We start from the raw sequence: 25,387 nt of genomic DNA, 5'->3' as shown, positions 1-25,387 counted from the left end.
AATGGCCATGGCAAAAAGTCATTTTTCAAGTGGACTATGTTGAATTTTTGGTGTGAACATGTGATTTTGAGAATTACTTGGAATTTGAATGCAAGGCCAATTCTAACACACTCCATATGCCAAATAGAACTTGTTTGGACTGTCATGAGCTGTCACATTGCCCAATTTGGAAAGGTCATTTTTGCCCTTGCACTAAAAAACCACATTAACACTAATCACTTGGTTTTTGATAATTGGGATTAAGGAATGGATTAAGGAGATGGTATTTAATGATAATCATAACAGAATTTGATAACCACATCACATTTCTCAAGAATCATAACTGAATTTCCCTCCAAAACTTCACAATTCTCCAAAACTTCATCCAACATTTTTCAATATTTCTTCACCAAATCTGCATCAATCTTGATGATTCTTGATGGATTCATGCTCCATAAACCTTGAGGACAAACTGTTTTGATGAAGTCGTGGCTAAAGCTTCAAGAAAGTGGACTGTTCAAAGCTTGCACAACAATGGAGTTTTGAAGATTCTTGCAATTGGTGCTGTTTCGAGCTAGCCTAATCACTCCATTTAACTTCCTCATCAATAAGCATCATCTGTTTTTGCAATTGGCACGTGGAATCAAGCTGAATCGCATCTGCCATCATCATAAGGTGCAAATTTGATTTCCTTAATTATGTAAATCATTATATGGCTTTTGTAGAGCTTTCAACATAGATCATCATGATGTTCATAGTTTTTGATTTGGTTGAGAATTGAATGAGAAATCTGAATTTGAAGTTTGATATGCATTTCTTTTTTGGATCGATCCCGTTGCTATGTTGAGAATTAGAAGAAATCGTTTACATATCCTTAATCCTTGTTGGAAGACGGTTCTAGTGATATATGGTTTATCAATTTTGGTTGAGATTGGATGTTCTTCGTTTTCTGGATTTTCTGGACTGTTCTTGATGAAGAACGCGATGAACAGTGTGTTTGATCCATTTTTTCCCTTTCCATTTTGAATATGTTGTTTGCCGCGTCCACCGTCCAATGAGAACGCGCCAACGCTTCTAATTGAAGCGGCGTCGTTTTGCCCTGGCGCTTTAATATTACAGAAATGCCATTATCAGCTTATTCTGTTTTATTTCTTATTTCTTTTTTCATTTCAATTCCATTTTTGATGCTTGATCTTTAGAAAATCATAATTGCTTCATTTTTTATCCAAATTGAGTGAGGTTTTTTTCATGATGCTCTTTATGATGTGTAGAATTTAATCATGATTTTTGTGATTTTTGTGCACGTGTAAAAAATTAAAATGCCTAGGGTTTGCTTGGTAGTGTCACATATGTGTATGCTTTGCCATATCATTCATAAAATGCTGATGCTTTCAAATAAATGGAAGAAATTTTTTGTGCATATTCTGGACACTTTGATGGTGATTTTGATGTGTAGTTTGTAGTTTTTAGATACCTGGTTGATGAGATATGAATTTTTGAATAGAGGTGTGACAATTTGTGTCACACCAAGCTTGATGAATTTCATGATTTTATTTGCCTTGCTTGTGAACATTGGATTGAGCCAAAATTTTGCATGAATGAGAATATGTATGTTGAGATAACATGTGAATTATTCTGGATTTATTGATGGCATTTCCTAATTGATTGGAATTTTTCCTTCTGTTTGGTCATTTTGTTGATTGTTTGTGACACATGTTACCATTTGCTTTGTGAAATTCTGGTCATTGATTGTATGAGTGTGAAATTTGGTATGAGCATTGTAGACACATTATAGGTAATTGTGGTTTTGATCCCATTCATTTATCATGAATTTTCACTGTTTTATGATTATTGGAAGTTGATGATTGTTTGAATACCATGTGTTGGCTTGCTTGAACTTGTCTGAACTTTATGATTTTCATTGCCCTACTTCCTTTTGTCCAATTGAGCTGAAATTTGATATGCTATTCATTGGATATGTTATGTTTAGACTTGAATTTTTGTGGAATTAATTGAATTGTTTTGATATGGATTTGATTGAGATCTTTCTGTTTGGTCATTTGATGTTGCAAATTGCATGTTAGGTGCTATTTTGTGCATAAAATGATAATGGTGAATGATATGAGCATGGGACCAATTGCATTTGTTTCTAAATTGTTTGATTGTGATTTTGGATAATTTTCACTTGCTGTTTTGGATTTTTCATCTCCTTTGGACCCTAGGCTTGGCCTAGTGGTCTTGTTTCTCACCTTTGGAATTGTGTTTCAGGTTTGAGCTGCAAATGCCTTAAGGAGAACAATGCAAGTTGTAAATTGAGTTTGTTTGATGTTGTAGACTAACATTGACTTTGTGTTGTAGGGTTTGATGCTTGAGTTTGAGCTCATGGCTTGCACTTGTGTGCATTAACTTGTGTTTGACTGTACAGATTAACATTTGTTGTTTACTGTTGGTTTGTCTGAGTACTGATGATACTTGATTGATTTCAGGTACATTAAGTTGCTTACAGTTCCTTGAGAACTTGCTTGCTGTTGCTTGGTTGTGTCAACCAATAGAGGTAGTGCTTACTAACTCCATGTAGTCTGGAAGACCTGGCCTGTTACTTGGCCAGGCACCTGTCTGAAGTCCTCCTTAAGAGGCGATGATTGTGATTGTTAATTTTTGTCCCCAAGCAGGTAAAGACCTTGATTAAGGCAATTGGTGGATCAAAGAGATATGCAATCTATCTCCCACTATTCTGTTGAGTCGTCCCTCTACTCACACCACTGTGTTGATGCATTGGGACATTAACCCAAGATCTTGTACAGTGTACAGTTGTGTCAGAGTCTTGAGCGTAGAAGGGTTCCCACTTTCTGGACCCACGCTCCTTTGTCTGAAGCTCTCCCTGGTCAGGGATAAGAGCTGTGAAGTCTAATCTTCACTCACCTTTCATCAGCTTCACCCTGACTCTCAATGTCAGGGTTAAGAGCGAACACTACCTTGTACAGACGACTTGCCTCGGCAGTCCACCCTTGTTTGAGCCTCACTTGACTGGATATAGTGTGTGCTATGTGAATGTTTGTTTTATTTTGATTGATGCTTGCATGCTTGTTTTTCCTGGTTAGGATTAGCTTGCTGTTGTGCAAGTAGATAGAAACCACAACATAGGGCAATGATGCATGATAACACTAGGCTCGAGTACAGCTCCCTGGTAGTGTGTCTCCCCTTGGTTTCTGGCTAGAATTTCTTTCCCTTTCAGGGGAACTACGTCACCCTGATCCTCATACCAGATGAGGTACGTAGGCAGGAGACCGTGCGAGGTCTCTCCGGGCACTTTTTTTTCTTTTTTGTGTGTGTTTGCTTGTTAATCCTCTTGTGTGTCAGGATATGGATGTAAGCCCAGCGATTGGCTGTCCGTATCCTGATTGTGTTTGTTTGGTTCGGAAGCCGATGTAAGTCCAGCGATTGGCGTTCGGGTTCCAGGTTTGCCTGTGTTTGTGTGTGTCTTGTTTGGCATGCGTGAGCCGAACTACGGCAGCTCTGATTCTCGTTCCAGACGAGATACGTAGGCATAGGATGCGATATCCTAACGAGCCCTCTTCCTCTTCCCCCCACCTGTGTGGTCTTCGTGTGTGTGTGTGTGATGTTTGTTTAGCAACCTTTTCTTTCTTTTAGAGCGTGGATCCCGTCGAGTACGACGGACGTGAGGGGTGCTAATACCTTCCCCTTGCGTAACCGACTCCCGTACCCTTTCTCTTTGGTCGCGAGACCATGCTTTTTCCAGGTTTACTCTGAGCGTTTCCTTTCCCTCTTTTGGGATAAATAACGCACAGTGGCGGCTCTGTGTTGTTTTTGTTTCAGCTCGCCGGTTGTTTTTCGCGGATGCGACAGCTGGCGACTCTGCTGGGGATACTAGAGATGTTGACCTGTGTTGGTCCACCTTCCCTAAGCGAGTTTCTCCTAGCGTTCTAGGATAGTTTAGGTTGCTTGTGCTGCTATTTATTGCATTTATTATCCTGATTGTGTATATATTTGCATTAATGTCTGCATGCATCATACTATCATGTTGCCGTCCTCTGTGCAAGTGGTTCCTCTGTTTGGGGTGGGTGTTCTGAGTGGGGCTAAAACCCAGGCCCGAGTATACACCTAGGATTAGTGTGGTCTCACGTTCCTCATTTGCTTTATCAGCATATTGTTGCAACGTGACATACCACAAGCCGGACGAGGTTCTTTTGAGGTAATTCTTCCTCTGTAGAGTATCCACTTTGGTTGAGCGACTTCATCTGAACTATTGACTCCGGTGACCGATCATTTCCCGGATCTTTGGTTTAAACGATCTCAGGAGAGCTACAATGGCACACCCGAAAGGGCAAACCCATTGAGTATCTATGCCCGATTGTCGAGACTATTATCCGCCTTAGGATGACCTGATTAGAATTTACCTGTGAGGGGAGGGTGATTCTTACAGAGGCATGTTCAGATGGTGACGTTGATGGTGACTTTTGGTTCCGTTGATCAGAGTCATATTTATAAGTCGGATTTATGGCCATTTGTTTCTGAGACGCCGAAGTGATGTCCGTGGTATTTATCAGTGGGGATCCGTTTATTTCAGGATTCCCCGGGCCGATTCAGAGATTGGTGGTTATCTGCTCAGAGATTGTCGGATGATGATGATGATGATGTATCTCCCGTTTATTTCGGGACCCTTGAGTCGGATTTGTGGTTAGTCAGACCTCAGATGGTTGTGATCAGTTCAGAGATCAGGCTTCAGTGCAACAGATGATCAGATGACTTGGAGGATGGCACTGTGCATTGCATTCATTCATCAGCATCATTACATCTTGCATTTATCTGCATTTATCTGCATCTAACACATGTTTATCCATATGCAGGGACACTTTTGATCGAGATCCTGGTTGAGAGACTTTCTGCTCAGATATGAGGACCGGTTTGAAGCCTGATGTTGTCTATAGCTTCTTCAACCCAGAGATTGACGAGCTGAGAGATATGATAGCATTGATTACACCCGACCATGTGGGGATGTTCAGAGAGGCATACGGTAGTATCCTGAAGATGGTTTTCAGGCTCACTGACAGTGACAGAAGTGCCATTCATACTCTTCTCCAGTTCTATGACCCGGGCCTGAGATGCTTCGTGTTTCCAGACTATTTGTTAGGGCCTCTGATGGAGGACTATGCTAGCATCCTGGGTATTCCGATCCAAGATCAGATTCCTTTCTGTGCTATTAGGGGAGAGCCTGAGGTCCTTGGGATTTCCCGTGCTCTTTATTTGAGTCCGGAAATGGTCAAGGAGGGTTTGAAGGAGAAAGGAAAATTACCGGGTTTTCACTTGAGTTTCTTGGAAGTTAAGGTCAAGGAATATGCTGCTATGGGTCATTGGAAGATGGTCTGTGCATTGATTGCTGTAAGCATTTATGGGATTATTTTGTTTCCTAATCAGAAGAGCTTTGTGGACCATAATGCTATCAGATTGTTTATGCAGAGAAACCCTATTCCTACTCTGATCATAGATGTTTACTACTCGGTTCATAACAGGAACGAGAAGAGACGTGGGGGTTTGATTCGGTGTTGTGCTCAGTTGCTATTCAGGTGGTTTATGGGGTATTTGCCTTCCCGTGGTGCTTTTGCTCATCTTGATCCTACTGTCAAGTGGTCCTTCAGGTTGATGGGTTTGCGGGCTGATGACATAGCATGGACTCATAATGGTTTGGCTGGATGGAATTTTATATATAGCTGCGGGGATTTTCCCAATGTGCCTCTCATAGGAGTTCAGGGTTGCATTAATTACAACCCGACGCTTCTTAGGAGACAGATAGGATTCGCTATGGAAGTTCCTCCTCTCGAGCGAGAGATTCAGGAGTCCTTTTACTTCTCAGCTGAGGGCGATCAGGCCAAGTTAAGGCAAGTATCTGGGTCATGGCGTAACATTCAGAGGAAAGGAAAGGTTCCTTTTGGCAAGGTCAACAACCGGTCTTTTCCTCTATTTGATGATTGGCTTCGGAAAAGGATAGAGCTCACACTTTTACCATTTCCGGGAGGTGATCCTTGGTGTCCTATGATTGAGGGTCCGACTTCTTCTGTCAGTATGGAAGAGTTCCTCGAGATGAAGAGGGCCAGAGATCAGTTGCTTGCAGAGAAAGCGGAATTGGAGATGAGTGTTGCTTGGATTCAGACGGCTAACCAGGAGATCAGAATGAAAATGGAAGATCAAGACAAGCGACACGCCTTGGAAGCAAAGCGCTTTGAGATGGATACGGCCTACTATGGGAAGATCAACCAAGCCTTAGCGTCATCCAACAGGGAACACGACATCACTAAGGAGAAGCTATCCAGAGCGTCAAAGGTCATTGAAGATGAGAAGAGGAGGCAGATCCTCGTGAGAGATCAGAGGGACGACAGAGTCCGAGTTCTCATTGCTGAGTGGGAGGCCAAGCTGAAGGTTAAGGAAGCAGAGAACGTGAAGGTCATCGCCGAAAGAGATCATTACATTGCTGAGAGGGATCACTACTTCAGGCAGATGAAGATTCATGAGAAAGAGGTGGGGAGATTACAGCAGGAGAACACCGAGCTCAGGTTCGCCACAGAGTTCGCGAGGATGGTTGATGATATAGGGCCATCTGTGGGACCCTCATCAGGCTAGCCTTTCATTTTTGGGGATTACCGTCAGGCCTGTTGACGGAATCCATTTGCTTGTATTTCCTTGTCGATTCTGGAGAATTGTATCTGATTTATATCAGCTGTGATGTATGACTATGGCACTTATTGCGCATTTTGCTATGTGATGGTTATCTTCATTCTGTGATTGATCTTTAAGCTTTATTTGCTTTACCGTATGCACTCACACAGCACGCATGGTTGGGCGGTATTTTGCTAAATCATATATCTCTGATCTGTATGATGAAATCAAATGATGAATATCAGAATATTGCTGCCGGATTATTATATGTCTCGATGAAGCCAGGATCGAAAGACAAAGTGTTCCTCATGTGGATCAACACTGCATCCATGCATGATCATAATAACTTGTCTTTTGTTTTGCAGGTGTCAATTTCTAACCTGTTTGATTGACGCAGGAATGATGAATCCGCCTAACGCCGACATCCTCGAACTGAAAGAGATGGTGAGGGATTTGTTCAGTGTTGTGCAAGGGCTTGCCTTGGGGCAGAAAGCCATGGCTGAGAGATTGGAAAAGATTGAGAAGTGGCTGATGGTGGAGCAAGTTCGGGGAAAGGTTCCGTCGTCCGAAGTGACAAATCCCTCTGTCGCTATAACAAAGAAACCCCCTAGCAGTGGTCAGCTTAAGAAAGAGGTTGAGTCAAATGGTGTGCCAGCAAAGAAAGAACGCGGTAAGGATCGCTATCACCCTTATGCTGCCATTGCAACCATTCCAGTTGGTAGTTCACCTGCACCACAGAGACATCCGTTACCTCAACAGGGAGCACAGAGAGCTGGGAACCAGGTAAGAGGAAAGGGGGTTGATCGTTAATTTGATAGGCCACCCATGCCGTATGCTCTTCTGTTGAAGAAGTTGAAGGATCTCGGAATGGTACAATTGAGGACATTAGCTCCATTGAGATCAGATCAGAGGCCACCTAGTTATGATGAGAACGCCCAGTGTGAATTCCATTCTGGAACACCGGGACATAACATTGAGGGTTGTAGAGCTTTTAAGCATGCTGTCCAAGACCTGGTGGATTCCAAGGTCATTAACTTTGCATCATTTCCAAATGTTAATGCTAATCACATGCCCGCGTATGGTCAGATGGGGATGAATGCAATTTCGGAGGATAGGAGGGCGAGTGGGTTGATGAATGGGGATCAATTAAAAGCTCCAAGGCCTGTGGTCCCAAGACCTCTGATGAAGGAGGGAGCTTTCCCTAGTGTTGATACTTGTTGTGCGGCCGTCGCCACAGAGGGGTGTGTACTGATGGGGGATATGACCCAGAAGGTGAAGGGGGTGGAAATGGATGGTGAAAAATTTGAAACACCAGGTCAGGCAGTTGAAGCCTTCACGGTGGAGAAGGCCATTATTGCTGGGAAAGAGAAAAAATCGTCCATTTCTTCTTATAAACAAGCCCTATAAGTGGTGAGAAATGGAGGGATCCCAGGCTGGGGACAGATCATAGGTATTGTGGTAAAGGCAGACATGTTCGGGGTTGGTTATCAGCCAGATCAAGGACCGTCTAGACAAAACAGAGGACGTCGTCCGTCGTTCATCTTTGTTAGTGCTGGAATGCTGGATCCAGATCACGCCGGTACGGGGGGTGAAGAGATCGACAGTGACCGCGAGCTGGAGTCGTGGATAAAATCGTGCGTACCAGGGAGCTGGAAGGCCTAAAAAGATCATCACTGTCACTCATCCGGAAGAGTAATATTTTCTGTTTTCAGTTTTATTTGCATGAAAGCCATACGTGTTGCCCGACACGTAATGGTCCATTGTAAGGGCCACCTCATGTTTCATTTTGCAGCATTTTGCATCATAAATAAATGGATGTTTTTCAATTAAAAGCGGTGTTCCCTGTTTTTTTCATTTATTTTTGCAGTTTAAAAACAAATAAAATGGCAGTGTTTGTTATTTTTCTTTTTCATTTTTGTCTCGTTCCGAATTCAAAAATAATTCTCCGGATCTCATTGATAACAATTTGGTTACACCTCTGTATGACTTCGACAATCCGATCTATCATGCCGAAGAAGAAGATGAAGAAGATTGTGATCTGCTGGAATTAGCCAGGTTGTTAAAACAAGAGGAGAAGGTGATTCAGCCGTATGAAGAGCGGGTTGAGATTGTCATTCCAAGCACCGCCGAGGTCAGGAAGGAAATAGGAAAATGAGGCCGCTTCAGAGGCGAGTCAAGAGCATAATGGTAGCCTTGTTGAAAGAGCATATGGATACCTGCGCCTGGTCGTGTCAGATATGCCAGGGTCGGATACCGGTGTCGTTGTGCACAAGCTGCCATGGAAAGAAGACCGTCCTCTAGAGAAGCAGATCGCCAGTGCCTGTATCAGAGAGCCATGGTGACTTTGTTTCATGATCTGATTCATCATGAAGTTGATTGCTATGTTGATGACATGATAGCAAAGTCCCAGACAGAAGAGGGGCATTTGGTAGATCTGGCCAAGCTGAGTGGACCAGTTGAGACAATTCGAACGGAGGTTTGGATTCAGATAAGTGCACTATCAGAGTGCGGTCCGGTAAGATGATTGGGGTTCATTGTAAAAGAGGAATCGAGGTTGATCCTGCCGAAAAAAAAAGAAAAAAAAAGAAAAAAAGACAAAAAAAAAGAAGAAAAAAATAGAGAAATGTCTGAACCGAGAATAAAGAAAGAGGTTCGTGTTCTCTTAGATAGATTGAACTACATGTCATGGTTCACATCTCATATAACAGCCACGTGTAAACCCATATTCAAGATGTTGAAAAGAAAGATCAAACGGTCAGGTGAAATAATGATCGCCAAGGGGCATTGAAAGAATAAAAGAATAAGTTGCAGGAACCTTTGATTCTGATACCTCTTGTGGAAGGAGCAATTGTTAATCTGTACTTGACGGTCTTCGAGGGGTCTACGAGGTGTATTGGGTCAGCATGACGAGTCTTGTCGAAAAGAGCATGCAATTTACCTTAGCAAAAAGTTTACCGACTGTGAAACAATACATTCACTGTTCGAGAAAACTTGCTGTACTTTGGCATAGGCTGCTCGCCGACTGAGACAGTGTATGCTGGTTCATACCACTTTGTGGATTTCCAAGATGGATCCGATCAAGTATGGGTTTGAGAATCCAGCGTTGACCGGACGGGTTGCGGGAAAGCAAAAGAATGTTGACTGATTTGTGATGCTCCCGGAAAGCGATCAAGGGGAGTGTATTGTCTGATTACCACGCTGATAACCCATTGGGAATTGTCGACCGATGAAGTTTGAGTTCCCTGATGAGGACATCTCGAGGTGCTCCAATCGAAAGATTGAGAGTAACCGATCCTGGAGGAGGGGCTTGACCCTGAATCCGAACGGGTTCTGATGTCTGATGGGGTTAATGTGAAGGAGTTAGTGCTGCTGTGGTTACGCCAAAAGGATCCCATGTTCCTTTTGTGGCCAGGATGACAGTTGAATGCACCAATGATGGTGACTGAGTACGAAGTTTGTATCCTGGGTATCGAACCTGGTGAGTGCATCTACTGGGGCAAAAGCTTTTCTAGCTGTGTATGGGATGGAAGCCGTGCTACCGGTTGAGGTTCAGATTCCCTCTTTGAGAGTCCTGATGGACGTGAAATTGCAAGAGGCTGAATGGGTAAGGACCCGGTACGAAGAATTGAGCCTGATTGAAGAGAAGAGGCTGGCAGCCATCTGTCATGGGCAGTTGTACCATTAGAGGATGAAGCGTGCTTTTGACAAGAAGGTACGACCTCGGGTATATCACGTAGGTGATATGGTGCTGAAAAGGATCCTTCCTCCTCAAAACGATCGAAGGGGCAAATGGACACCCAATTATGAAGGTCCATTCGTGGTCAAGAAGGTTTTCTCTGGCGGAGCCTTGTTGCTAACGACCATGGATGGCGAGGATTTTCCATCCCCTGTGAATGCGGACGCAGTTAAAAAATAATTCGTATAAATAGACCCGCTGGATGAAAAGAATAAAAGAGTTCAGGCAAAAATGGGCATCCCGGCGAACCGAAAAAACAGAAAGAAAGGTTCGGGCAAAAATTAGGGATAAAATGAAAAACTGTACACCCGGCAAGTCGAAAACCTGAAAAGGCGACTTGGGCAAAAAAGGGTATCCCGGTGGACTGAAAACCCGAAAGAGCGGTGTAACACCTCAAAATTTGCCCTCTTCTCTTGGGACTAGCATTAACATATTACATACATTTTTAGGTCATTAGGCATTGCATATTGCATATCATGCGGTTACATTGTGCAAGTCATCCTCACAAGTCTTGATCAGAAGATGAGGAAGTCAAAGTGCAAGTTAGGGTTTTATAGACTGATCATTGGCCATCTGAGGATTGGGCTATGAATTAGGGTTTGGTGGTTCTCAAAGGATTTGGTCTTCATCTTGTTTGAAATGATTCATCATCATCATCATGGTTTGATATCATCAAGTGTTGAAGCATATTTCTTGAGATTAGGGTTTTGACCACTGGTCAACCCTAATCAGTTGCATTGGGCCAATCAGGGCATGATCAGGAGATTGGGGTTCAATTTGATCAATGCATTGCCAAATTCATCTATCAGTTGAAAAGTCAATTGTGGTCAACTGTACATGATCTGATGGATTTGGAGGTGGAAATGAGTTGGATACACTTCATTCATGTTGGAACAAGTGTTATTTGACATTGCAAAACTCAAGAATGGAGAAAATCAAGTCAGAACAAAAACTGCCAAAAATAGAAAGTGACTTGTAATAGAAGTTTCCAAAAATGGAAAGTTTTTGACCTCAAAATTACATGTCCAAGGAAGCTTCAAATGAAAATTTGTTCAACGTGAAAGTTGTAGATCTTGTTCTCATCTTTCCAAAAAGTCCAAGAACTTGAAAATCCCATGTATGGTTGGCAAGTTATGGTCCAGGGAATTTCAAAAATGACCCATAATCAGGAGGGCATAACTTCCACATGGAGTGTCCAAATTGGATGTTTTTTATATGCACAAACTCCATTTGACATGTACTTTCATGGTGCATAATTGGATTTTCTCAAAAATGGTCAATGCAAAAAGTCAAATTTCAACTGGACAGTTAAATGAACCAGGGGCAAAATTGTCCAACTTGAGAAATAATGGGAATTTTTGGATGGGGATTTTTGCAACACTTCACAAATGGCATTTGAAACTTGTTGGAATATTCATAACATGCCAAGGCTTCATGGTTTGGAAATTGGCTTTTGAAATGGACTTGAAAATGAACACATAAGCCATCACATAGTGAAAATGAGAAATATGCATCCAATCAACATAAGCCAAGTTGCAACAGCTCACACATGTCATTTTGAGAGTGTGTGAGCTGTCCATGAGCTGGAAATGAGTTGGCATGAGAAGTTACATTTTTGCCCTTGGTGTGAAAATGACATTTTTGGTAATCACTTGGCATTTGGTTAATTAGTGTGATTAAGCATGGATTAAGCAAGAGTATATAATCCTAATCATCACTAAATCATAACAGAATCACAATTTCACAAATCACAATCCAAAATTCCCTCCAATTTCTGAAAATTCTTCAAGAACACAAAACACCAAAATCAAGAGAACTCTTCCAATTCTCCATGAAATTCGAAAATTCTTGTTGATCCAATCTCTATTCCTCTCATGCTTGGACTGTTTTGGTAATTCAACAACAAATGCACACCAAATCGCAACTGTTTATACAAGGTGCTTCCATGGTGAATCCGGATTTCTTCTTCTAGAAGCCATAGCAATTGATCCTGAGCATTGCCTTCGACTTCTTGGAGCTTCTAGTTCATCTGTTTCGAAACAAAAAGCGCAAAGGACCACCGAATCGCCACTGCCTACAAGTTAAGGTCAGAATTCGAAATTCACGATTTGGCCAATGCTTGTGTGTGTTTTGTAGAGCGTTTGATGTAGAGCATCGTGATGCTTTTAGTTTTAGGAATGGATTAGTGTAGCTTATGAAATCTGGATTCAAAGTTTCGAATGCAAACCCTAAGTCGATCGATCCGTGAGATACATGAACATTTAGGATAAATTAGGACGATATTTGAGATCCTCGTGTTGAGACCTTTCCAACCATATGCGGATTGTGGATTTTGGTGAAACTTTTGTGTTCTTCGTGTTCTTGTTGGTTCTGGAAATTTCTGGGTGAAAGTGATGAGGAAAATCGTGTTTGATCTGAATTTCTGTTTGAATGTTCAAATAGCTTGTTTCCCGCGCCACTGTTCACGTTATTTACCATTGTGCCATTAATGAATTCGATTAATTCATATTAATTCAAATAAATTGTAAAAAATCACAAACACCTTAAAAAATTCATGAAAAATTATTAAAAAGTCAGAAAAATATGTGGATTTTTTTGTTGACTTCCTAATTCTCTCTAGAATTTTGTTGACCTATTTTTGGAAATTGTGCATGGAGAAAATAGGTTTGACTTAGAGATGTTTGACTTAGGTCATTTTTGTGTACCTTTTGCCATTTTTGATGTGAAATACTCATGCCTTGAAATAAATGTTTGAAATTTTTTTTGGTGATTGTAGACATGCTAATGGTGATTTACATATAAATTTTGTGAATTTTGGATACCTGGTGATTGAGTTATGAATTTTTGAATCTAGGTGTGACAATTTGTGTCACACCTAGCTAGGTCAACTTTCTGGATTTATTTTCATGACCTAGGCTTGTTGAAATGACTTGAAATTTTATATGTGTGATCATTAACATGTTGAGATGCTATGTGAATTTTTCTGGATTTTTATGTGGCATTTTCAATTTGATTGGTATTTTTCATCTCTGTTGGTCAAATGTGCAAGTTCATGTGACATATGTTTGGAATATCTTTGTGAAATGCTCATATGGTATTGGATGATGATGAAATTTGGTATGATGGTTGTAGACACATTGTAGGACATCCCTGTTTTGGTCGCATTCATTTCTTTATTGTTTTCATTGACTTATGAATTTTTGAAGTGAATGCATGTGTTGATGTTGTGATTTGGCTCATATATTTGTGTCTGTTTTTCTTGATTTTCATTGACATAGTTCCTTTTGTCCAATTGAGCTGAAAATTGACATGCTGTACCTTGAATATGTCATGTTTAGGTGTAAATTATTTGAGGATTTTTGGATTTGTTTTGATATGGATTTGATTGAATTCATTCTGTTGGGACTTTTGATGTTGCATTTGACCTAGTTTGGTTTGTTTTGGTCATGAAATGAATATGGTAAATGATATAATCATGGGATCAATTGCTTTGGTTTTCTATTTGTGTTAATTTGAGTTTGGTTGAGAATCCTTTGCTGTTTAGACTTTTTTCTCCCTTTTGGACCCTAGGCTTGGCCTAGAGGTCCAGTTTCTCACATTTGCTTGATTTTTCAGGATGAAATGCATAATGCCTAAAGGGATTGAGCCAAGTTGATTAAATTGGATGTGTTTGATGTTGAGAACTAACATGAATTTGTTTTGTAGGTTGTGAAGCTTGAGCTTGAGCTCATAACTTGCCTTGTTGTGTGTTATCTGTATAGTCTGACTGATTAACATTTGCTGTTTATTGTTGTCTGTCTGAGTATTGATGATACTTGATTGATTTCAGGTACATTTAGTTGCTTACAGTTCTTTAAGAACTTGCTTGCTGCTGCTTGGTTTTTAAACCACTTGAGGTAGGACTTCTATTCTTCATGTAGTCTGGAGACCCGGTCTGTTACTTGGCCGGGCAAATAACTGTCTGAAGTCCTCCTTAAGAGGCAATGATTGTGATTGTTTAATTTTGTGCCTAAGCAGGTAAAGTCCTTAATCAAGGCAATTGGTGGAAGCCAAGGGATATGCAATCTATCCCCCACTATTCTGTGAGTCGTCCCTCTGCTCACACGGCTGTGTGTTGATGCATTGGGACACAAACCCAAGATCTCGTGTTGTTGCACAATCGAGTCAGAGTCTTTGAGCGTAGAAGGGTCCCTCCATTCTGGACCCACGCTCCTTTGTCTAAAAGCTCTCCCTGGTCAAGGATAAGAGCTGTGAGGTCTCATCCTCACTTCACCTTTTCATCTGCTTCACCTTAGCCTCGTAATGGCAAGGTTAAGAGCAAACACAGCCTGTACAGATGACTTGCTTCGGCAGTCAAACCCATTGTTTGAGCCCACTTGATTGGTTATAGTGTGTGCTTTGTGAATATTTGGTTGACATGGTTGTTTGAAATGCTTGTATGATGCCTGTATGCTTGTATGCTTGCTTTCTTCCTGGATAGGATTAGTTTGCAATGGTGCAAGTAGGTAGAAACCTGAACGTAGGGTAATGATGCATGACAACACTAGGCTCGAGTACAGCTCCCTGGTAGTGTGTCTTCCCCTGGTTTCTGGCTAGATTTTCTTTCCCTTGAGGGGGAACTACATCGCCCTGATCCTTGTTCCAGACGAGGTATGTAGGCAGGTGGTCGTGCGAGACCACTCCGGGCAACCTTTTTCTTTCTTGCGTGTGTTTACTTGTTATCTGATTGTGTGTTTGGTTCGGATGCCGACGTAAGTCCAGTGATTGGCTGTCGGGCTCCACGTTTGCCCTTTTGTGCGTGTTTTGGTTCGGGCGCTGACGTAATGCCATTGAGTGGTTGTCGGGTCCCATGTTTGCCATCTGTTTGTGCGTTTTGTGTTGTTTGGCGTGCGTAAGCCGAACTACAGTGGCTCTGATTCTCGTTCCAGACGAGATATGTAGGCATAGGATGCGATGTCCTATCGAGCTCCCTTCTGTTAACCCCACCTGCGTTCCCTGTGTGTGTGTGATGTTTTAGCAACCTATTCTTTATTTTAGAGCGTGGATCCCGTCGAGTACGACGGACGTGAGGGGTGCTAATACCTTCCCCTTGCGTAACCGACTCCCTTACCCTTTCTCTTTGGTCGAGAGACCATTTCCTTTCCAGGTTTCTCTGAGCGTTTCCTTTCCCTATCTTGGGATAAATAACGCGCAGTGGCGGCTCTGTGTTGTGTTTTTATTTGAGTCCCGCCGGTTGTTTTTTTTCGCGGATGCGACAAGCGGTCCAGGCAAAAGAGGGATTGAAACGAACAACTGCGTTTAGCATGATCGTTTGCGCTTTGGTTAAAGCATCTTGGATAATACCCGGTGGGGATCAATCAGAAGCGTCTTGTTCAGAAGACAGAAAGTACGGAGAGTCTGAGGACATATGGGGTGTAACCGAGTTGGAACTCGATGAGATCACGAGTTTCACATTGCCATTAGGATAGATTTTTCCTTTTGTGTGCAATTACCTCTTTTCAGGAATTGCTTCCTTTGTATTGCTCAATTTGAGCCACACCTTTTCAATCAATAAAATGCATATTCAGTCAAATAATTTTGTTTTTGTTTTTCATTACCGCTTTGATTGCAAAAACATCCAATTATTTTTGATAAAGAATCTTGCATTTTAAGGCATACAGGTCCCTTCCAATGCATGTTTATAAGATTGGAAGCTTGAAATCTTATTCGGAAGGTTGAGTGACCCGAGTGTTGAAATCTTGACACGCCTGGGGCATGGTTTTATCTAACGATCTCTTTTGCAGGAACTGTTAGGTATTTTCCCTCACTTGCAGGTTGTGATGTGGAAGCTTTTGACAAAACAAATCCCCATGGAGTCCAATCAGGGACGAACGAATGGAAGGACGGTGAAAAGACGACGGGACGTACGACGATCCTTTGAATTAATCAAGAAGACTCTTCAAAGTCGGAAAATTGAAAAATCTGTATAGTCCCCAGGAGTTCGCTTTCCGTCGAGTGCGGAGCAGTTTGGAATACAAGATGATGGAGCAGAAAAGGTCCAGACGAGTCGGGATGTATTTCCCCAAGCAGACTCGTGAGGACTAATTTCCCAGCAGATTCCAGGTCTGTGACTTCCCCAGCAGGGTCAGGATGGTTATCCCCAGCGGGTTTCAGATCGATGCTTCCCCAGTCGCCAGGCCTGGAGGTTGCTGTTTCCCCAGCAGAGCTATCTGTGAGCATTTCCCTAGTGAAGTCGCCAGGTATTTGAGAGGGTTCTCCAAGCAGAGTCGGGATTGATATCCCCAGCAAACCAAAGACTGTTGTATCCCCGCAAGCGTTGGTGGTTCTTATTCCCAGCAGTTTCCCGAGCGGATTGGGTGCAAAGGAGGTTCTTCCCCAGCAAGGGATGCCTATCCCCAGCAGCAGCAGCGCTATTCCCCAGCAGGGTGGAATCGGAGTGTTGACAAGTTCCTCAGCAGAGTATCTCGAGCTCCTCAGAAGAGTCCCTTGAGGGGGATGCCTTTTTTATGCATTCATCATGAAAAAATAGCATGGCATATAGAAAAATAAATCGCGTAGCATTTCCATAATTATGGAGCATTACGCAGAAAAATTCATTCATCATATTGCAAGCATAAGCTAGTCTTAGACCGTGGTTATCGTTTGAGAGGTGGTTTTGCCCGAAGGTGAAGATGTTACTTCGAGAAGTTTAGCCTCATGGTTTTAATCAAAGGTATTCCCCAGTAGTGCGATACTGGAGGAGAAGTTTTTCCGTCGGACAGAGAAGGAAATATTCCGCGATCAGCGCGACTCGGGCCGTGGTTACCGCTTGAGATTTGGTTTCGCCGGATGGTGAAGATGTCACTCGGATGAGTTTGGCATCATGACGACAGGTCAGCAATGTTCTCCAATAGTGCGATGCTGGAGGGAACTTTTTTCCGTCAAGCGGAGATGGAAATGGAAATGAAGGAGGTTACGCGATCAGCGCGGCTAGCGGGGTTCAAATGGAGAAAAGGAGACACGAGGTGTTTTCTGGCTAGCGGGGTTCAAAAGGAGAAAAGGAGACACGAGGTGTTTTCTGGAGAGCGGGGTCCAAATGGAGATTGGAGTTGAAGATTATATCCAGGATGAGGTCCTTAGGATTATCTTCTGTTCATGTGTCACCTTAGACTTTGGCGGATGCCAATGGAGGTCGTTATGGGTGTCTTCGGATGAAGAGATGCACATGTTACCTTCCTTTTGTGAAGGTGTACCCTCTGATATGTCGACCTCAGAGTGGTTTAGTGTTATTTCCGACGTTGCCGGCGGAATTATCACGAGAGATGGGAGAACGGGGTTCAAACGGAGAAAAGGAAATGGTGAGACATTTTCTGGAGAGCGGGGTTCAAATGGAGAAAGGGAGATGTTGCGGCATTTTCTGGAGATCGGGGTTCATATTGGCGATCGCAAGTTATCGTCAGGCGACTGGGGTTCAAATGGAGAAAAGGAGACACGAGGTATTTTCTGGAGAATGGGGTTCATTATTTTGGCAAAAAGGATAACGGGGTTCAGATGCAGTGATCTGGGATCATTGGCGCGAGAAAATTTCGGGGTTCAAGAAACTGAAAAAGAAGAGAGCAATTATCAGGAAATTTCGGGGTTCAAGAAAAAGTAAAAAAATAATAATAAAGAGGAAGAGATAATAATCCCCAGCGGATGTGTGGTGTTCAGGCCATGGTTTTCCCTGAGTTACCGTTTATTTTGGTATCCAGGTCGACGTTGTTGTTTCGGTGATCAGGTCGACTTTCTCCGTTCCAGACGGATCTTGCTTCAAGATTGTGTTTCTTTGCCGATTCTGACAGGCATTGTTAATTATTTTCCCATCAGAGTGCAAATTGTTCGTCTGTTCTTGGTATTCAATCACTCTTCATCCTGATCATCTGAAAGTCGAGGCTATTCATATCGACAGGTTCACAGTGGATTGAATAGGGGCAGCTGTAACACCTCAAAATTTGCCCTCCTCTCTTGGGAGTAGCTTGACATATTTGCATATCATTTTAGGTCATTAGGCATTGCATATTGCATATCATGTGGTTACATTGTGCAAGTCATCCCTCAAAAGTCTTGATCAGAAGATAGAGAGGTGGATATATGCAAGCTGAGGGTTTCATTGAACTGGTCACTAGTCATCTGAGGGTGGTGGTTCAAATTAGGGTTTTGATTCTCAAGGAGATTGATCTTCATCTTGGTTGCAATGGTACATCATCATCATCATGGTCTTGTTATTATCCAGAAGATTCAAGAGATTGATCATACACCTTGAGATTAGGGTTTTGACCACTGGTCAACCCTAATCAGTTGCAGTGGGCCAATCAGGGCATGGCAAGGAGATGGGGTCTACAATGGATATGGGGGTCATAATGTGATTATATTGAGCTTATAGAAGCTAGGGTTTCATCATTGAGCCATTTCATCAGAAGTTTGGGGCTCAGCTTGATCAGTGCATGGCCAAATTCATCTATCAATTGAAAAAGTCAAATGTGGTCGACTGTGCTTGATTTGCTGGATTTGGAGGTGGGAGAGGGTTGGATACACTTCATTCATGTCTAAACAAGTTTCATTTGACATTTCAAACATCAAGAATGAAGAAAATAAAGTCAGACAAAAAGTTGCCAAAAATGGAAAGTTTTTCACCACAAAATTACATGTCCAAAAAAGCTTCAAATGAAATTTTGTTCAACATGAAAGTTGTAGATCTTGCTCTCACCTTTCCAAAAAGTCCAAGAAATTGAAATTCTCATGTATGGTTGACAAGTTATGGTCCATTCATTTTCCAAAAATGCCTAAAATCAAAGTGGCATAACTTTCACATGGAATGTCCAATTTGGGTGATCTTTCTTTGAGAAAACCCCATTTCACATGTACTTTCATGTTGCATGATCAAAATTCATCAAAAATGGCCATGGCAAAAAGTCATTTTTCAAGTGGACTATGTTGAATTTTTGGTGTGAACATGTGATTTTGAGAATTACTTGGAATTTGAATGCAAGGCCAATTCTAACACACTCCATATGCCAAATAGAACTTGTTTGGACTGTCATGAGCTGTCACATTGCCCAATTTGGAAAGGTCATTTTTGCCCTTGCACTAAAAAACCACATTAACACTAATCACTTGGTTTTTGATAATTGGGATTAAGGAATGGATTAAGGAGATGGTATTTAATGATAATCATAACAGAATTTGATAACCACATCACATTTCTCAAGAATCATAACTGAATTTCCCTCCAAAACTTCACAATTCTCCAAAACTTCATCCAACATTTTTCAACATTTCTTCACCAAATCTGCATCAATCTTGATGATTCTTGATGGATTCATGCTCCATAAACCTTGAGGACAAACTGTTTTGATGAAGTCGTGGCTAAAGCTTCAAGAAAGTGGACTGTTCAAAGCTTGCACAACAATGGAGTTTTGAAGATTCTTGCAATTGGTGCTGTTTCGAGCTAGCCTAATCACTCCATTCAACTTCCTCATCAATAAGCATCATCTGTTTTTGCAATTGGCACGTGGAATCAAGCTGAATCGCATCTCCCATCATCATAAGGTGCAAATTCGATTTCCTTAATTATGTAAATCATTATATGGCTTTTGTAGAGCTTTCAACATAGATCATCATGATGTTCATAGTTTTTGATTTGGTTGAGAATTGAATGAGAAATCTGAATTTGAAGTTTGATATGCATTTCTTTTTTGGATCGATCCCGTTGCTATGTTGAGAATTAGAAGAAATCGTTTACATATCCTTAATCCTTGTTGGAAGACGGTTCTAGTGATATATGGTTTATCAATTTTGGTTGAGATTGGATGTTCTTCGTTTTCTGGATTTTCTGGACTGTTCTTGATGAAGAACGCGATGAACAGTGTGTTTGATCCATTTTTTCCCTTTCCATTTTGAATATGTTGTTTGCCGCGCCCACCGTCCAATGAGAACGCGCCAACGCTTCTAATTGAAGCGGCGTCGTTTTGCCCTGGCGCTTTAATATTACAGAAATGCCATTATCAGCTTATTCTGTTTTATTTCTTATTTCTTTTTTCATTTCAATTCCATTTTTGATGCTTGATCTTTAGAAAATCATAATTGCTTCATTTTTTATCCAAATTGAGTGAGGTTTTTTCATGATGCTCTTTATGATGTGTAGAATTTAATCATGATTTTTGTGATTTTTGTGCACGTGTAAAAAATTAAAATGCCTAGGGTTTGCTTGGTAGTGTCACATATGTGTATGCTTTGCCATATCATTCATAAAATGCTGATGCTTTCAAATAAATGGATGAAATTTTTTGTGCATATTCTGGACACTTTGATGGTGATTTTGATGTGTATTTTGTAGTTTTTGGATACCTGGTTGATGAGATATGAGTTTTTGAATAGAGGTGTGACAATTTGTGTCACACCAAGCTTGATGAATTTCATGATTTTATTTGCCTTGCTTGTGAACATTGGATTGAGCCAAAATTTTGCGTGAATGAGCATATGTATGTTGAGATAACATGTGAATATTTCTGGATTTATTGATGGCATTTCCTGATTGATTGGAATTTTTCCTTCTGTTTGGTCATTTTGTTGATTGTTTGTGACACATGTTACCATTTGCTTTGTGAAATTCTGGTCATTGATTGTATGAGTGTGAAATTTGGTATGAGCATTGTAGACACATTATAGGTCATTGTGGTTTTGATCCCATTCATTTATCATGAATTGTCACTGTTTTATGATTATTGGAAGTTGATGATTGTTTGGATACCATGTGTTGGCTTGCTTGAACTTGTCTGAACTTTATGATTTTCATTGCCCTACTTCCTTTTGTCCAATTGAGCTGAAATTTGATATGCTATTCATTGGATATGTTCGGTTTAGACTTGAATTTTTGTGGAATTAATTGAATTGTTTTGATATGGATTTGATTGAGATTTTTCTGTTTGGTCATTTGATGTTGCAAATTGCATGTTAGGTGCTATTTTGTGCATAAAATGATAATGGTGAATGATATGAGCATGAGACCAATTGCATTTGTTTCTAAATTGTTTGATTGTGATTTTGGATAATTTTCACTTGCTGTTTTGGATTTTTCATCTCCTTTGGACCCTAGGCTTGGCCTAGTGGTCTTGTTTCTCACCTTTGGAATTGTGTTTCAGGTTTGAGCTGCAAATGCCTTAAGGAGAACAATGCAAGTTGTAAATTGAGTTTGTTTGATGTTGTAGACTAACATTGACTTTGTGTTGTAGGGTTTGATGCTTGAGTTTGAGCTCATGGCTTGCACTTGTGTGCATTAACTTGTGTTTGACTGTACAGATTAACATTTGCTGTTTACTGTTGGTTTGTCTGAGTACTGATGATACTTGATTGATTTCAGGTACATTAAGTTGCTTACAGTTCCTTGAGAACTTGCTTGCTGTTGCTTGGTTGTGTCAACCAATAGAGGTAGTGCTTACTAACTCCATGTAGTCTGGAAGACCTGGCCTGTTACTTGGCCAGGCACCTGTCTGAAGTCCTCCTTAAGAGGCGATGATTGTGATTGTTTATTTTTGTCCCCAAGCAGGTAAAGACCTTGATTAAGGCAATTGGTGGATCAAAGAGATATGCAATCTATCTCCCACTATTCTGTTGAGTCGTCCCTCTGCTCACACCACTGTGTTGATGCATTGGGACATTAACCCAAGATCTTGTATAGTGTACAGTTGTGTCAGAGTCTTGAGCGTAGAAGGGTTCCCACTTTCTGGACCCACGCTCCTTTGTCTGAAGCTCTCCCTGGTCAGGGATAAGAGCTGTGAAGTCTAATCTTCACTCACCTTTCATCAGCTTCACCCTGACTCTCAATGTCAAGGTTAAGAGCGAACACTACCTTGTACAGACGACTTGCCTCGGCAGTCCACCCTTGTTTGAGCCTCACTTGACTGGATATAGTGTGTGCTATGTGAATGTTTGTTTTATTTTGATTGATGCTTGCATGCTTGTTTTTCCTGGTTAGGATTAGCTTGCTGTTGTGCAAGTAGATAGAAACCACAACATAGGGCAATGATGCATGATAACACTAGGCTCGAGTACAGCTCCCTGGTAGTGTGTCTCCCCTTGGTTTCTGGCTAGAATTTCTTTCCCTTTCAGGGGAACTACGTCGCCCTGATCCTCATACCAGATGAGGTACGTAGGCAGGAGACCGTGCGAGGTCTCTCCAGGCACTTTTTTTCTTTTTTGTGTGTGTTTGCTTGTTAATCCTCTTGTGTGTCAGGATATGGATGTAAGCCCATCGATTGGCTGTCCGTATCCTGATTGTGTTTGTTTGGTTCGGAAGCCGATGTAAGTCCAGCGATTGGCGTTCGGGTTCCAGGTTTGCCTGTGTTTGTGTGTGTCTTGTTTGGCGTGCGTGAGCCGAACTACGACAGCTCTGATTCTCGTTCCAGACGAGATACGTAGGCATAGGATGCGATATCCTAGCGAGCCCTCTTCCTCTTCCCCCCACCTGTGTGGTCTTCGGTGTGTGTGTGTGATGTTTGTTTAGCAACCTTTTCTTTCTTTTAGAGCGTGGATCCCGTCGAGTACGACGGACGTGAGGGGTGCTAATACCTTCCCCTTGCGTAACCGACTCCCGTACCCTTTCTCTTTGGTCGCGAGACCATGCTTTTTCCAGGTTTACTCTGAGCGTTTCCTTTCCCTCTTTTGGGATACATAACGCACAGTGGCGGCTCTGTGTTATTTTTGTTTCAGCTCGCCGGTTGTTTTTCGCGGATGCGACACGAAGGACTAAACCTAAGTTTTTTATTAGTGGGCCTGACAAGATTTACAAATCCTTCTCCTACGTATCTCAACAGAGAAATCAAGGCTTACGTAGTTCTGGGTAGAAAAATGTTTGTTTGTTGGTCGATTTTAGCGAAAGCTACTTTGTGTCAAATCGACGAAAACATTGTTGGACTACCCAAAACAGGTGGAAAAACATTGCCTTGCATTGTTTTGAAACAAAGTACCTTTCGCCTGAGAAAAGGTTTAAGAGGTCAATCGCACGGCGGCGAAAAAAGAAATTGATTGGTTTGATGTGTTTTGAATAATAGCGAGAACTTGGATGAGCGAGATATCCATCTCGAATCCTAGTCTCATGAGTGTGTGGTATCCACCACGTTCCATTTCCATCTTATTTGCAAAAATGTTTAATAAGAATTAAATGTTTTAAATTTGATTGAGAAAAGGTTTGAAGAAACCGCATTGCCAATTTTGGACGATGGCGAGAGCTAAGGTAGGCGAGGCATCCACCTCGAACCTTAATCCCAGGAGTGCATGGTATGCACCACGTTCCATTTTCATCTTTATTGAAAAGTGTTTAAATAGGAATTAAGTATTTTGAGTTTTGTTGTGAAAATGACTTGACATTGGATCAATCATTGATGGACGTTTAAGAGAAATTTTTGAATGACTGTTTGAGAGAAAACAGAATAGATAAATTTGGATGATGGCGAGAGCTAAGATAGGTGAGGCATCCACCTCGAATCTTAATCTCAGGAGTGCACGGTATCCACCATGTTCCACTTCCATCTTTATTGAAAAGGTCTTTGTAACACCTCAAAATTTGCCCTCCTCTCTTGGGACTATCTTAGCATATTGCATTTCATTTTGTAGGACATTAGTCATTGCATATTTCATATCATATGAAAATAAGCAAGTCATCCTCCTAAGTCTTTCTCAGAAGATAGAAAGGTTGAGAGATTCAAGCATGAGGATCTTATTGAATTGATGATCAATCATCTGAGGGTTGCTCTTCAATTAGGGTTTTTTTGGTTCTCCAAGGAGGTTGAGCATTATATTATGGGCAATGGTACATCATCATCATCATGGTTATGTCATCCTCAAGGGGCTCATTGTTCATGATCAGATTCTTTGGGATTAGGGTTTTGACCTCTGGTCAACCCTAATCAATGGCATTCTCCCAACCAGGGATTCTCAAGGAGATGAGGTCTTTATTGAGATGGAGATCCTCATATTGATTTTATTGTGCTTGTACAAACTAGGGTTCATTTTGGTGCCATTTCATCAAGTGGTTGAGGCTCAAAATCATCTGTGCATGTTCAAGTCATCTATCAACCATAAAAGTCAACTGTGCAAGAACTGAGGGCTAGGAGGTGGAGAAATGAGTTTCAACATCTCATTCATGTCCAAACAATGCTTATTCATCATGCCAAAGATCAAGGTTGAAGAATTTGAGGTCAAGTCAAAAGTTTCCAAAAGTGGAAAGTGACCTATAATTTCGACTTTCCAAAAGTGGAAAGTTTTTTGTTCAAATTCAACTTGATCTTACATCATCAAAAAAGCTTCAAATTAAATTTTGTCCAACATGAAAGTTGAATATATCTTTCTCCCATTTCCAAAAAGTCCAAGATCATGAATTTATGATGAATGGTTGAAGAGATATGATCAAATCATTGTCAAGGATGCATGGAACTTCAAAAGGCCATATCTTTTGATTCATAACTCCAAATTGAGTGGCTCTTTTTGCATTTTGCTTCTCACTACATGTAGTTTCCAAAACATCCATCACATTGTATGAAATTTGAACATACGATCATATGCTATTTCAAGTCAATTTTGGAGGGAAAATTGAAAATTTAAAAATGGTGCATCATGGGAACTTTCTACCATTGGCATTGTGTTTGAAAAATGATTTTAAGTGAATTAGATCATGCTTTGGGTACTGTTCACGTTCATTTACTCCATGCACCATGCAAAATATCAATTTTTGCCATACACCTTGTTTTCACTTAATTTCAACTTAACTTTGCTTAATTTTGATTAAGAGTGGATTAGCACATCATATATATACATAATTGTAACAGAATTTGCATGGATTCATCATTTCTAGATCTAGAATTTTTTCCCTCCAAAATTTTCGCTCAACCAAAATTCAAAATTCTTCCACATAACCTTGAGTTTTTCTTCCATATTCTGGTTCTATGATCTTGATTTAGTGCAGATCCAGCTTTGTTTTGAAGGATT

At 41.2% G+C, this 25,387-nt stretch overlaps 1 protein-coding gene across 1 annotated transcript; it reads left to right on the top strand.

Annotated features, from left to right (window-relative positions):
• Positions 1 to 2,443: 2,443 nt before the first annotated feature.
• LOC127086640 (uncharacterized) lies at positions 2,444 to 6,627 on the top strand. The gene is made up of 2 exons (XM_051027433.1): positions 2,444 to 2,533; positions 4,848 to 6,627. Exon 2 carries the CDS (start codon positions 4,894 to 4,896, stop codon positions 6,613 to 6,615), a length of 1,722 nt encoding a protein of 573 aa, XP_050883390.1. The 5' UTR covers positions 2,444 to 2,533; positions 4,848 to 4,893; the 3' UTR covers positions 6,616 to 6,627.
• Positions 6,628 to 25,387: the final 18,760 nt, after the last annotated feature.

The sequence above is a fragment of the Lathyrus oleraceus genome, chromosome 5, assembly GCF_024323335.1.
Source record: "Lathyrus oleraceus cultivar Zhongwan6 chromosome 5, CAAS_Psat_ZW6_1.0, whole genome shotgun sequence".
Lineage (NCBI taxonomy): Eukaryota > Viridiplantae > Streptophyta > Magnoliopsida > Fabales > Fabaceae > Lathyrus > Lathyrus oleraceus.
This window is presented reverse-complemented; position numbering and strand designations above follow the sequence as displayed.